The sequence below is a fragment of the Pithys albifrons genome, chromosome 2 (genome assembly GCF_047495875.1).
Source record: "Pithys albifrons albifrons isolate INPA30051 chromosome 2, PitAlb_v1, whole genome shotgun sequence".
NCBI classification, from domain to species: domain Eukaryota; kingdom Metazoa; phylum Chordata; class Aves; order Passeriformes; family Thamnophilidae; genus Pithys; species Pithys albifrons.
In genome coordinates this window covers 31840126-31854902 of record NC_092459.1, presented here as the reverse complement: position 1 = coordinate 31854902, position 14777 = coordinate 31840126, and the positions used below count along the sequence as shown (strand labels likewise).

The following is a 14777-nucleotide window of genomic DNA, read 5'->3' as shown; positions in this document are numbered from 1 at the left end:
AGGTTAGGTCATGATTTCTGATGCTTTTCAAAAGAAGTTTGATACTAGCCACTTGCTCCTGACATAGCTTACATGCATCAGTGTATTTTCTATTGTATTTCTACCCTCTGTCACTGATTGCTTGCATGGCCTCAGGCAAACTATTTGACTTCTGTTTCACTTTTTTCTATAAGCTAACAGTGAAAACATCTGCAGAAATCATTGGAAGAACTGAAATAGATCATGAGTACACTGGTTTGAGTGTAAATGGTAGTAATGTTTGATGATAGGAAGAGAGCAAAGAAGCTGACAGGCAAAAAAATATACAGGTATCATCCTGGAAAGAAATAGAAGGGTTTTGTTGTTGTTGTTGTTGTTGTTCTTAATTTTTGGGAAATATTTTGATTAAAACTTCAAATTCTCTTTATCCATGGGATGTAATTGCTTTCTATGCTAGACAGGTGGAATTCAAAAAGAGAGGAATGAGGTGTGTTAAGTGTCTTGTACAGGGGCATATACTAATGCTGTGGCATTTTGGGCATGAAACATAAGCATTTTTGTAGGATTTTTCTTCGCTTATATTTTGCTCTATATACAGTAAATTGGCTTTTTGCTTCTTGGCTATTTGTTCCCCTGTTTCATTAACAAAAATGTTCTTTTGTTTAATAAAAGATTTTATGGCAGCTTGCTTGTAACCGACCTATTGATTCTTTAAAAGTTTCCCGGAAGAGAGGATCTCCAAAGACCTAAAGTATTGCAGTGCTGGATTGTCATTTTATGGATACACTCCAAAGTGTTTGTTGTTAACTCATGAGATGAAAAGATGCTTATCTTAATTTATTTAAGAGACGCAAACATCTTTAGCAAACATCTGTAAAAGAGGCTGGACTGTTATGCTGATCTATGGGTGTGAGACAAACCTTCATGTGGGTGTTATTAAACACCTGACTACCTGTCCCAGAGGCATTACTGTACTGGATATTGAGCAACATATATATATGTATTGATGGTTCTTGCAGCTCATCTGTGTGTCTGGGAACTCCAAGATCTGTGGGAATCACTTTTCTCTCATCAAGCCTCTCTCCAACTTTGACAGATACTAGTATTTTTTGTACAAAACTGGCAAAATCTGCCTCCTCTTCCTGAGAGCTGAAGTAGCTAAATCAAACCCAGCGACTGAGGAGGGCATTCATTAACAGGTACATTGAAGTCTGCAGTACAATGTACAGCACTTACGATGTGCAGTCCCTTTGGCAAACTGCAGTCTGCAGTGCGGGTCTGCAGCACTCTTCTCCTGTGCTGCTTTTTTGCTTCTGCTGTAATTTCTCCTAAACTGTTTGTCAATCTAATTGCGGCTGTGAAAAACTTGCTCTGAGTAGAGATGTGTTACTTTCCCACTAGTTTGGAGAGGTGGAGTACAACACCATGCAGGGCTTGTAGCATTGCTCTGTACAGCGCATTTTTCTGATCCCTCTTTCCTCTCACTCCCCTAACCCTACATGTGTAGTTGGGTTGTTGGGAAAGGAAGCTACTCTGTGTTAACTTTTTTTCTTCTGTCTCCCTTGGAAACTTAGGGTTATTTCACACCAGGTTAAGGTAAGAAAGTCTTATTTGTCATCAACTGAGTCCTGAAAGACAAGGCAAACCTCTTACAAATAGGTGTGTTGTGACATTGCCTGCTTTCCTCTTGCAGGTGGTACCAATTCCAACTTTTTTTTTTTTTTTAATATCCCATTCTCTCTGTGAGTCACCATCTGGGATATGTTCTAGTCCCACCCTTGCATAACAAGCTAGGTGACTTACCATGCCAGGAACTAGACTTGTTGCTATGCTTTGGGCTCTGGAAGGGAGTCCCTACCACCACCATACTCCCATATCATAGTATTAACAAATTGCTACTCGAAGCTCCTCTTTTAACAATATCCTGATTTCAGCAGGAAGCCATATTTGTGTTGCATCTTGGGTAAGATTCACTGTGATGAGTGAATTATAAAAAGAATATTGGGTGTGTAGCACTGCCCTGTTGGGTAAATGGGTTATATCTGTGCAGGTTTTATGGCTCCTGTGGTCTCAGTGCTTCTATTCCTTGAATGGCATGGAGCCACTGGGGGAATGCTGCTTTACAGAGTTAGTGAGCAGGCCAGAAAAAGCTGAGGGAATATTGCTGTAAGGAATGTGAAATCTGTACTGCACCTGACTTGTAAGAGTGATTTGGTATCTATCCACCAATGTGCCTGTGATATGGAAAGTTTCAATCTTAGCAACTTCATTTTATCATAATATTTCTGCCTCATTGTTCTGACCACATCAAAATGTTGCCTCATAAGTAGGGGAAGCTCTGTGGTAGTCTTCTGCAAAGCTTAGGATAGAGAACAAACTCCCTATTTAAATGGTAAATTGGTCACAGATGGCATATTTTAACTATATTATCTCTTTTTAACAGTTATAATTTGTGAGCAGTAGTCTCAGAATAATCTACTTTCATGTCCAGAATAGGTGAAAGAAATGTTTTTGTTGTTGTTCTCATACCATTAGGTGCTTGATTACTCCATCTCACATTTACCAGGATTTGGGGAAGGAAGAGGTATCCTTCTCCTGCAGAACATAGGTGGAGAGAACTTCATTCCATTCAGCTTGGAATCACTAAATTTATGTATTGTTTGTTTTTCATTGCAGATAGCTGCTGCTTTATGGTGGTATTATGTCTCTAAAGGCATTGAATATTTGGATACGGTATTCTTCATCCTGAGGAAGAAATTTAACCAGATTAGCTTCCTCCATGTCTATCACCATTTCACCATGTTCACCTTGTGGTGGATTGGTATTAAGTGGGTTGCAGGTGGACAAGGTGAGTTTCTTTCCTGTCCTACCCTTTTGACTGGGCTGAAGGGAGAATTATTATTGTTTGGGAGCAATGGAAAAAAGTTTCATAGACTTGACTTTATTGTATACAAGACTATTTATTAATGCATGCAGTCTCCCTCGTGGGAAGCATGGGGGAGGAAAAGTTAACAGGGCAATAGTCTAATGAATTGCAAAACTTATTTTCTTCTCCTCATGGGCGTCTATTGCAAGCCTGAAGTTCTGCCTTCAAAAGTATCCTGGTTCTGTATGAAACAGAAAGATGTATGTGTCTTTTCTAACTTTAATTCTTGCAAATTTAATGAAGTTAATGGAGATGTCATTTTGACATTGTATCTGAGTTTGAAGTTTGCTTTCTTTTTTATAAAGAGGCTTGTATAAAATTCTGAAGCCTTCCTTGGAGGTGAGCCAATAAATATGTTAATTAACTTTTAAAACCTGTTCATAATGACACAAGTCTGTAATTCATCATCAGAGTTTTTTTCCCCCATTACTTCTTTTTTAAAACCTCCATCAAATAATTTTATTATTATTTATTGTATTTGCCACATCCTCCCTTGCCTGTATTTGTACCCTTGTTCCTGGTGTTTTGCCTTTTGTCTCTCTCAAGTTACAAGCTCTGGAGAGCTGAGAATACAGGGAAAATTCCATGTTTTGTTTGTAATGGGCTTTGTAGGCTTATGACACTGAAAATACATATAGTAAAAACAAAATACCATATTGTAAACACCAAATTAATATTTTGGGTTTGGTGGTTTTGTTGGGTTTTTTTCTGAACAACACTAATGTTTCATGCATAGGGGGTTTATGCTCCCATTTACTGCAAATATTCTGTACTGAGTGGTCACTCATATTCAGAAGAAGAACTTTCTAAAATTAGTACCTGTGACCATCTTTTAATTTCTCTCAAGTAATCTGCAGGAAGCAGGTACTCAACCAGATGTTTCAAGACTTTATTGGCAACCACACCTATGAAATAAGTTACTGGAGACTGAGTAGTTTCTTGTAGTCTTACTTAGAAATTCTCTGTGTATCTCAAAAGGCCCTTTCCCTTGCCTTTTCAGAGTTTTCTTGATAAATATCAGCAGTTTTCCATATAACAGTTGCAACTATTTCCAGATTTCTTTTAAGTTTTAGTGTTTTCATACTGTCTCTTAGTTTCTGGATCCTGCAAAAGGAAAAGCAGTGGTTGCTTTTTCTGCATTTAAGTAGCACCAGTGCATACATGTGGATAGATCTGTGTTCTTCTGTTGTCTAGTTGATTGTACATTGCTTACACAGTCAGGTCTATTATAAACTAGACTCTATTACAATGGTCCCGTGGTGTAAAGGAGAGCACTCTGAGCTCTGAATCCCAAGGATCTGAGTTCAAGTCTCAGTGGGGACCGTCCCCTGGCAGTTCAATGCCTCCCTGCCATCCCATCCCGTCACATCTCGGATGCTCAGCAGGGTCAGCCCCGGTTAGTACCGGGTGCTGTGACAGTCCCGAGGACTTCCCTGTCACTGTCCAAGCTCGCTTGGCCGTGGCAAATGGATCTCAGGACTGAAACGGTGGGGCCAGTTCTGCGCACGCTGTGCCTCACCTAAAAAATCCACTGTGCAGACTGGAAGGGCACACCCACGTTGGGAGAGCCCTTCCCAAATCTGCGTTCGTGAAGTCTGGCCATACAATACAGTTATAACTTAACTGGGTCTAGACCACATGGACATCTAAGCTGTTTGATGTCTGCAGCCATTGTCTGTATTGCCCTAACCTTAGACATTAGAGCCTTTTTGAGCCTCTCTGTCAGTGTAAGAATATCTTAAGAAGATACAATGTATTTCTGTTAAATGACTGCTAATCGTGACAAAGCAAACAGATCTTAATATAAATGAAACTGTCATTTTTATTTCCAACATGGAACTTTCTGGAAAATGTTATACTATACACTTACATATTTAAGAATGCTGGGTATTTTAAATCATAAATAAAAAAGATGAGTAATTTAGACAAACTGGCAATGCCCTTAAAGTCCTTATAATCATAAGGCTTGTTTTGCTCTGTATGATTTTTTTTGGTATATTTAATCAGACTTCCACGTGTGTTTCTTGACTTCTTGCTGAGAAGTGAACCTTATGCATTTAAGTTCAGAGCATGATACTTTACATTATCAAATACAGCTTTTAATAATCGTTTAGCAAAACAACAGCAGCTATACTACAACAACTAATCTGTAATCCATGTCATTTATGTATGTTGAACAAATTTGCATAAGTAGTTCCATGAAAGATGTGACATACTACTTACATGAACAACTATTTGTATCAGCATATGTATTAACAGTCAGGTCTGTATTATACTATTGAATATTTTGAAGATGGAACCTTGGTATGCCCTGTACTTTGTAATTTTTACTGTTACATGAATAATACTATATATAAATAGAGAAGACTTCTCTTTTTTTCTGAAATTATATCACGATCTTCCCTTCTGTTCTGTGACAGCTTTTTTTGGAGCTCAGATGAATGCATTTATCCATGTCATTATGTACATGTATTATGGATTAGCAGCCTGTGGCCCTAAATTTCAGAAATACCTGTGGTGGAAACGATACTTGACCATATTGCAATTGGTAAGCAAAATTTCTCCCTGTATCTCAAAAGGTGTTGCCTCTGAGTGGATTTGCATTTGCAGAGCTTTGGAACAGATGCTGCTCCTTCCAAAAATTCTTCTCTGTCTGACACTCACAGCACAAGTTAGAATACTTCCTGGAGATGGAAGCATTTATTCAATTTCTAAAAAATATGCAGCATAGATAAGAGTTGTATGAGTTAAAGTCTAATATTTCCTTGCTGGTTATTTCAACTGAATTGCAAAAATATGTTCAAAAGGTAGAGAAAATCCAGATCTTTTATTATTTTCTCATTTTCTTGTTTCTGAAAACTGATACGAGATGCTACAATAAATTTGATATTCCTGGTCAAGCATATGTGTGCATACATGAATGTGACAGCCAAATACAGCTTCCCTACCATCTCCCAGTTTTGCAGTTTTCATAACTTAATACTTTGACATAAATTGGTGCGGTCAGACCTACAGAATATATCTGGACTTTTTTGATTCTATATTTTCTGTCTTACAGGTGCAGTTCCATGTGACTATTGGCCACACAGCCATGTCTATTTATATTGATTGTCCTTTCCCTAAATGGATGCACTGGGGTGTCATTTTCTATGCTATCACCTTCATTTTCCTGTTTGGTAACTTCTACTATCGGACATATAAGCTGCCCAAGGAACCTGTAAAGAATGGAAAAATAGCAAATGGTGCTGTTGCAAATGGAGTAAGCAAACCAGAAAACAATGCAGTGGTGGAAAATGGAAAAAAGCAGAAAAAGGGAAAAGCAAAAGGAGAGTAACTTGATCCAGGCCTTAACCATTGTTGGCAGTGAGGAACCTCCAGTTTGGTTTATAAAAGGAAGAAAAAAACACTATCTGTACCAATTAACCTTAGGTTACTGAAGAGCTAGAACACAGATATTTTCATTATTTATGAAGATTGTTTTAAGAACAACACTAAAGTTGAATTTCTATTGTAATTATGTAATTATCATGCATATGGTCTCTGTGTAAACTTGTAGACTGCTGGTGTTGGTGAATGTAATGAAGAATTACAGTTGATTCCATGTTTAGCAGTCCAAAAGTTAATACTACCATTGATACAGGCAGTTTTGTTGGCACCCACATTTCTTGGGGCGGGGGCTGAAGGGTGGGGAGGGAAGTAGCGTATGGATACTTGTGTTTTCCTTCCAGAAAATTATTAAATTTCAAATTATGACATATTATCTAATCAGAATGTGCAACTTTTCTTGTCCTCCGTGGAGAGTATCTTCACACACATTATGTGCTGTCAGAACAGTGTTTGACTTCTCAGACATTACTTGATTTAATTGATTATCTGTTGCAGTTTGGTTTTTGTTTTATTTTTTTTCTTGTGTGGAAATATACCTACCTCTTCATCTGCTGAAAAGAATATTGAGCATTAAATAACTGGTTTCTGAAATACAGAGTCTTCTAATCTAAATATCTGTTAACACTAATTCAGAGGAAAATATGATCTCCTATGAAAGTAAAAGGTATTTTTGGTGGTATTTTTTGATCAAGTCATCAATGAACTTTCTTAATGTAAACTGAAATTTTGAAATTGGACTTTTAGTATAGCTAAATCAAGAAAACATTTTAAAAATGTATAAATGTGAAAGAATATATTGTTTAAAGCAAGCAGTAAAATTAGGCCTACTGCTTGTTGTCCATGACCTGCATTAAACCTGTGGTGCTGACTGATACTGAAAATGGTAAGATAATGTAATGATGGAGAGAAAACAACAATATGTAATTCTATTTAGAAATGCTGTGTGCATGGGCAGTCATGCTATCTAGAAGACTGTCACTGTATTGGGAAAGAGAATTCGGAGGAAAAGTACTAAATACAGCAAAGATAAAACGTTGAATATGCTGCTACTGTTGGATACCTGTCAAAACTCTATTTGTTAGACACTTGAAGACAAAGTATTGCTGGCAGACAGGCCACCATTTTTAGTCAAAAGTCCTAAAACGAGGGGAAGCCTTTTAGATGGATTTTTATTTGCATGTTACATAAAGGACTTTTTACCATTCCTTTTGTGAAAAAATAGGGAAAGAGCTATTCTCCTTCTGAATAATGTGATGTTTTGAGCTACTCAGCATGCAGTAGGGGCAGGGATGGAATTAGAAACCATGTCCTGTACTCCTGTGTTACTTGCTCATCACTTGAAGAGTTTCATTGTTGCTGTTCAAATGTATTCCTCCCCCAGCTCTGGTCAAAAACATGTTCACAGATAGCAACAGACTTGCATCTGGCAAGGAGCACCATTGTTGCAGGAAAAAGTACGTGGAGCTGGAGGTGTAAAGTGTGTGACACGTTTAATAGATTTTTGCATCTCAATTATCCATTTTTCTGTTTATAATATACTAGCAGGTCACATGTCCTGTGTCTCAGGTTTGTCTCTTGTCTCTATACAAAAAAAAAAAACTTCTAAACCCAAAAAACAGGCTGTAGGAAAAAGGTTTTGGATATAGTATGTTGAATTCAAAAATGGTTCATCATGGTGCAGTTGGTTCAGCTGGGAGGTGGTTCATCCGTAATCACCACCACTGTGGATTTTATGGCAGAATACAGAATTGTGAAAGAATGTCTCTGCTGAACTGTAATGCATGTGACCATTAAGTTTCTATCTGATGTGTCTTGTGATTCTTCCAGCCTTTGTACTGATGCTTTTTGCATTTTCATAACTGTGTGTTTGTGTAGTGTGGCATGGGGAAAAGGGACAGTGGTCTACCATTCCACCTTGGACAAATGCCACTACTCTTAACCAAGTCAAAATGCTGGCTGACTCGGTAACTTTGGAGTGGCTAAAGGAGTAAGTAACTACAAAGCAGATTTACAGCACACCTGCTACTCCAAGGTAATGCCTGATGTGAATACACTTACCCTACTGTAAATTCAAGGTAGTTTACCCCACTTTGATTAAAGGGTAGCTTCTGTTTATTTGCCATGGGATGTGAGCAGCTAACTTGTAAATCTGTATCATTCCTTGGATTGTGTGAAATTGCTTGCTTGCTCTGTCATTGTTTTGGTAAGTCAGATCAGATAAGCTGATACTCTCCATGTGATCTAGCTCTGTTAGGGCATACTGAGGAGTATTCCATTACAGGTTCAATTATGTCTTTGCTACAGTTTATAAAATAAGAATTATATCTTGCAAGATGGCAGATATTTAAATAACTGAAAGTTAAATCTTTCCTGTCCTCATCATGCATGGAGGCAGCTTAAATTGATTGCAATTTGAACCTTATTGGCAGAACTTGAGTGGGAACCTACTGCCAAACTTTGGGATAATTATTAACTTCTAAGAAAAAGTGAAAAAACGCATTGTGAGAATGCATGGGTACATACACATCATGTTGTCTGGCCCTGTGCATAAAACCAGTATGAGAGATCATCATTTCATGGGGAGAAAAACCCCAGTTATTAAATTGCTGGAATACTGATGTTTTGAATACCTCTTCTGCAATATGACTTTCTTAGCTCTATTTATGATATATTTGATTGTTCATGTAACTTAAGTCCCATTACAATCTTGAATATAATGGCCTTATTAAATGTGCATTTTTCTAGGCATGGTCTTGAGTGCAATATTTCTGTTTCTGACTATGCAGCCAGACTCACAGCATACAGGGCTGAACTTGTACAGTGGGGGTTTTTTGTTATTTTCAAAATTTGAGGCAATGATGCACATGTGAGATACTGACAGGTTCATTAAAGTCATCTTTGAGTCTAAGGCACCTCAAAATTTTGCCATGAGAATAATAGAATATATGTATAAATTCATGTATTTGCTATACACAGCACTGAAATTTATAAAATCTACTTTGCATGTTTGTTGCTTTTTTTTCCTAAATCCTTCCAATGTATTTAAAAATTAAATTGAAATAATTTGGAACTTTTTTGCTAATGAAAGATGGGGGGGGGGGGGGTGTTTGCTAGGAGTTCTGAAGCTCTTCGACCAGAGTATCATTATTTGATGCCATATACGTACTACAATTTCATTTAGCCTCATCTCTAGTAGAGACAGTTGTTGGATTATTTTAGTACTTTGTCAGTGTAAAATAAATACAAATTATCAATGTGTGTGTATATATATGTGTACACATACATAGTGTATGTGTGTGTGTATATATGTATGGGTTCTTAGCAGATTCTTTCAATATGTGAAGGAAATTATATTTCATTAATGTGAAGTTGGCAGGAGCTAACAGAATGGTTCCTACAGCTCAAGCAGTAAAATGAAGCGGTTTTCATCAATCTGTAGATCCAAGATGAATCTTGAAAACATAAATAGTATTCTTTAGTCATTTAGACATAGCATGGCAGACAAGACAGGGCTATTTCACCCAGTGTAATAAATATTTTGAGGCAACAGTTGTAGATTCTGAGGGGAGGGACCTCAACTCAGTGTAGCTGAGGAATTGTGCTGTTTTATAGTAGAGATCATTTTAGGAAACAGTATGAGTAACTTGCTCCATCTAAGTCTTTGAAATCATTGCAATCATATTCTCTGTTTAACAAAACACTTTTAAAAATAAATCATAGAGTCAGAGAACCATTTAGGTTGGAAAAGATAGTTAAGAAGATCATGTCCAACTGTAAAATAAATGTTTCTCTGTAGGCTCAAAAGCATGGCCTGTTTGATTATTTGACCGTCAATTACTTCCAGCTCCAGATCAGGAGAAGAAGGTGAAGGAAAAATGAAAATGATGAATATTTTTTTCAGGTTAACTTAAATAGCTTTTGTTGTGCAGGGTTTCAGTCCTAAAACAGCTTATGAACAGATTTTCTATCTCTTAAAAACTTGAGTAAACTTGTTCATGGTGCATAAAGTTAAATGTTTCATGAAGTTAGTGTGGGCTGTGAGTCATAATGTTGAAACAGATATTTTAAATGAGATCTGTTTCAGTTAAAATTGAATAGAATGGGATGCTTATTAAGTATATGGATAGTGTATTTTTCTTGGTTAGAAGCACAGACTTACCCAATTTGACACCTAAAGCAAGACAACCATGTGACATCTCACTGCAGAGTGCTCTGATGCGTTGGCCTCTTTGCTAACCTTAAGCAGCTGGAGCTCCATGGAAATGGGTGCGATGATTCCCATTTACCTCAGCAGATATGTTGAACCCTAAAGAGTGGAGAAAATACTTGCTTTCTGCCAATATCTTGGGAGGATGAGGGAAATGTATGGTTCAGGGTGCTGCTTTTGCATAAGGTGTTCATGCTTTTGTAAACATTAAAAATAAACATTACCTTTTTCATGCTGTTTCAGTTTGGTTTTATACATTCCGTAGTGTGTTCTTCTGCGTCCCGTTTTGCTTTGAGATGCTTGCTAATTTTAGTGTTGTGCAGATCATGTGCTGCCATCTGTTTTGTAGCCCAGAAGTTTGAGAAAAACATTTTTGTGGCACATCCTCCCATTTTAAGGTTATGGGGATTTCCAAATTTTGAATATTGCCCCCCAGTATTAGTGTAGTGGCTTTGAAATCACCCTTAGGAAACTGGCTGAAAACAGGTTGTCCACTTAAACAAAAAAAATAGCCCTAAGTTTCATTTTTTGGTCTTGGAAGTATTAACAATTAGGAATACAATGAGACACAAGGGTTTAGCTTTTGCTGGACACTGTTGTGTTAATGTGATTTCTCATTCTAGAGAATCTAGAGCACTTGTGGCAGTAGGTACAACTTATGATTGCATGTTGCTGCATACAGTAAGTTCCTTCGTAGTTAGTTTGCCAAGTATGATCTCTGTAATGAACCTTATAATATTGAGTTGCGCCCATATTGCACTCCTGGAACCTAAACACCAGTAGCTATTCTGGATGTTAGGTAGAAGCGAATCAAGTCTGCCATCATAGCAAAACGTGGTGTGATCAATTATCTCTTGCATAATTCTCAGCTGTGGCTTCAATCTACTGCTTACATCCTCCCTGGAATCTGAAAATAGTGTAAGTAATCGGAGCAGGAATTGTCCCTTACATGATTAATACATGCTGGTGGTAGGCTCTCTCTCCGGGCATCTCTTCTCTAATACTTATTCCCCTCTAGTAATTAAAAATAAGAACACATGATCAAGTTAGTTTCATCAGATGATTGGATAGAATAGATAGGATCCTCTGTTTTTCATGTTCAGTTTTCTTTATTGTATCATTTTGCTTCTTGAAGTCCAGGGAATCAGCATTGGGTGAATGGTTTTATTACCTGTTCCTTGCTCAGCTCAAAGCACTGGATGAACGCAGGCACACAGGAAGCATATAGTCAAAGACAGCTTTGAAGGCAGTACCTTCTATGGACTAGTGCCTTTCAGTGTCTTTTTATGCTTGAGACTTCTCCTTGGTCACTTCCTGAATGCACACACACTTTTCTGTTGATTGCCTGATGTGTCGGTGACATTGCATTTGGCTTAATTACAAAGATTGGTGGGCAGGATTAAGGCTCTTGATCTTTGCAGTGTCAGTTGTCCAGGCCCTGATTAGTGCACGCTGGTCTATAGTATTGAAACAGTGCTGGCAGTTCCTGCCAGAGCACCATGCAGTCAGTGTAGCTTTGAAGGGAAAAAGCTATTTGCATTTTGACTTTGTATATGGGAATTGACACAAGCTTCTATGGCATCATGGCTATCTGTCAAATCAATATCAGGTAGGTTTTAGTCTGCTAAATGAGAAGAAATCTTTAATTCATGGAATGATTCGAAGATGTGTCTGTCCTTATCTTCAGACAGAGAACAGTTATTCTTGCAGTGGTATCACCTTAATTTGTTTCATGAGAAAACCACCTTTAAACTGGTATCTTTTGGAGTGTGTTTATGAGAGAAAAGGAGAGAAATACAAGAAATAACTTGGGCCAAAAGCTAGAGAACATGGAGTAGTTGCTCCTCTAGTTTTTGTCTTTGCCCCTAAACGTTGCAGGAGTTAAATGACTACTCTATAACTGTTACTGCTGTGTATTTATTATTTATAGATGCTATAACAGTATACAGGTAGTGTACTTGTGCATAAGTACATTCTGAAGTACTTAAAAATTTGCTTTGTCTTAAATGACAATAAAGACAGCTATTTATCTAAGCACAAATGCTTGTAGGGGAAGTAATGACAAATGTTGTAGTCCTGCATTGGCAAGATTCACAAATACTTACTATTTGCTCTGTATTTTCTGATTAATAATCTTCAGAGTTTTGAGAAGCTTCTTGCAGTAACACAAAGCTCTGGAAAGCTGAAAATAGCTGTATAACTGCTAAAAACTTGGTTTGGCTGAGCTCCTGTTGCTGTTTCTTTTTTGTAAATATGTCTTCAGGTCAGGTGCTTGCTTACTAAATTATTGCAGAGTGGGATGTAGTTTGCAGAGAGATCTTGTAGTTGCAAGTGAATAAAATGTTAAAATGAACTCGGGTGTTTTACAGTCAAGAGTTTCATGTCTATCATGATATGTCACTTGATACACTGGCTTCACCTCAAATGCTGCTATTGGGCACAGGGCACACTAGTCTGGGTCCATCTAGCCTGTTGGGACTTCTCTTTACTGGATGACAGATTCTCACCTAGACCTGTTTCCATACATTTGGCAAATGGGGCAGGAGAAGGCCTTGGACCAAAGAGGAATGTGTTTTGCAGTTCTGCCTACTCTCAAAACACCAGACTTGGCATGGGGGGTTGAAATATTTTCTGCTGACAGTATGAGGTACAGAGTTTGAAGAAATTTGCCTCTGGATTCAGTACTTGTAGAGAGCCTAGCATGATTTACAATTTTTAGCTGCTTGGCAGAAATCAAGTATGCTGGAAATGCTCCAATTAAATAGGAAAAAACCCAGCACCTTTTAGGATTTATTCATAAAATGAAGCTTTATGTAGTAGCTAGATTTTTACTGAGAAATTCCACTTTTTTCCCTTTTTCCCTCTTCAATCACTGTGCATGCCTTTCTGCTCTGCTAGGGTGGCTCCTTGGATGAAGATTGCAATGTGTGTTCAGGGAATAATTTACTGCTGTGATTTGTCACTAGTGCATGTGAAGTGACTTTTCTTACAGTCTAAAATGCCAAACAGCAGCTGCACAGTCCGAGCAGGTTGAATAGTAACAATATTTTGCATTTAATGATCTCAAAGCATCATTACAAAACTGGGTGTTCTGGACACAATAAGGTAGAAAAAGGAACAACTTTTATTAAATTTTGTCTTCCTGCTTAACAAATACAGGGCTACAAGGACAAACTCCAGTTTTGTATTCTATGATACAAAGGTGTATTGTACATTCATAACCAGAGCTTATGGCTACAAGAGACAGAGAGTTTACTGCGCTATAAAATCACTTTGTTTGAGATTTTATACTGAGCTATTCTCTTCTGTGATCAGAATTTAATAAAAACCAGATTTTTATATAAATCTGACTTTTGGGTTGTTTTTATTTTTTTTATTTCAAAGGCAGGTAACTAGTATAAATATTTTCTTGTACAGATGAAAATCCTCATCTGTGCTTTTTGGGGTTCTGTAGGTGAAGTTTCACTTATTTCAGTGAGAATTTTCACTAAGGACACTCCATGAAGCTAAAAGAATTTGTAAGGGTGCAGTTACCATGCAGACCTCACATTGCACACTAAGAAATTTGGAGAATAACAGAAAAATAAGTACCAAAATCTTCAATTTTTGCCTATTTATTTATTTAAAAGACTTTACAATGAAGGTATAATTACTTTAGTAAAACACTAGAAGCGGCAATGTATTTCAAACTTTTGCAGAGTTGTCTGAAGCAGATTCCTTACTGAGAAAACCTGCTTTATCCTGCAGACCAGTGCATAGGCAATTTTTTTTCTTGCTTTCTGATACTTTATTAAATCTGGTTTTGATAGGGAATCAGATAAGAGACTTCATGTGCAACACTTGTAGCTCAAACTCTCCTGAGTGCCTCTGATTGCACCAGTGCTTTGGAATACACCGGTAGTACCATCTTGATAAGCAGTTGGCATAAGTTGTCTGTCTCACAGGCCTGTAAAATCTCTTGAATCTGTAAGCTGGTGTCTGAAAGCTACAGAGGTATCGATTTGCTAAAATCCTTGAACTGCATCATTAGGACAAAAGCTTGAATTTCAAATTGAGGAAGCCTGTAATTTTTTTCGTACTTATGGTGCCTTGCAGTAGTTATGTTCCAGAACATTTTGGGCAATGAGGCAATTGCTCATTCTTTCAACACCTTGAGTCTTTGACTCTGTGGGCCTCTGATCCTGCCACTGGCTACCAGGGAACAGCACAGAGCTCTCAGCAATTCATGGCAAGTATTAGAAGATGGCTGCTCAGCAACTCAGTAGGTGTTGCATTAGG

The 14777-nt window shown here is 37.6% G+C and overlaps 1 protein-coding gene across 1 annotated transcript in view; it reads left to right on the top strand.

Moving 5' to 3' along the window:
- ELOVL4 (ELOVL fatty acid elongase 4) overlaps positions 1-10741 on the top strand; it is a 37293-nt gene extending 26552 nt beyond the window's left edge. Inside the window, exons 4-6 of the mRNA XM_071548659.1 lie at positions 2656-2827; positions 5326-5453; positions 5964-10741. Coding sequence (XP_071404760.1) covers positions 2656-2827; positions 5326-5453; positions 5964-6239 — 576 coding nt within the window. The 3' untranslated portion in view covers positions 6240-10741. The remainder of the gene's footprint in view (positions 1-2655; positions 2828-5325; positions 5454-5963) is intronic.
- Positions 10742-14777: the final 4036 nt, after the last annotated feature.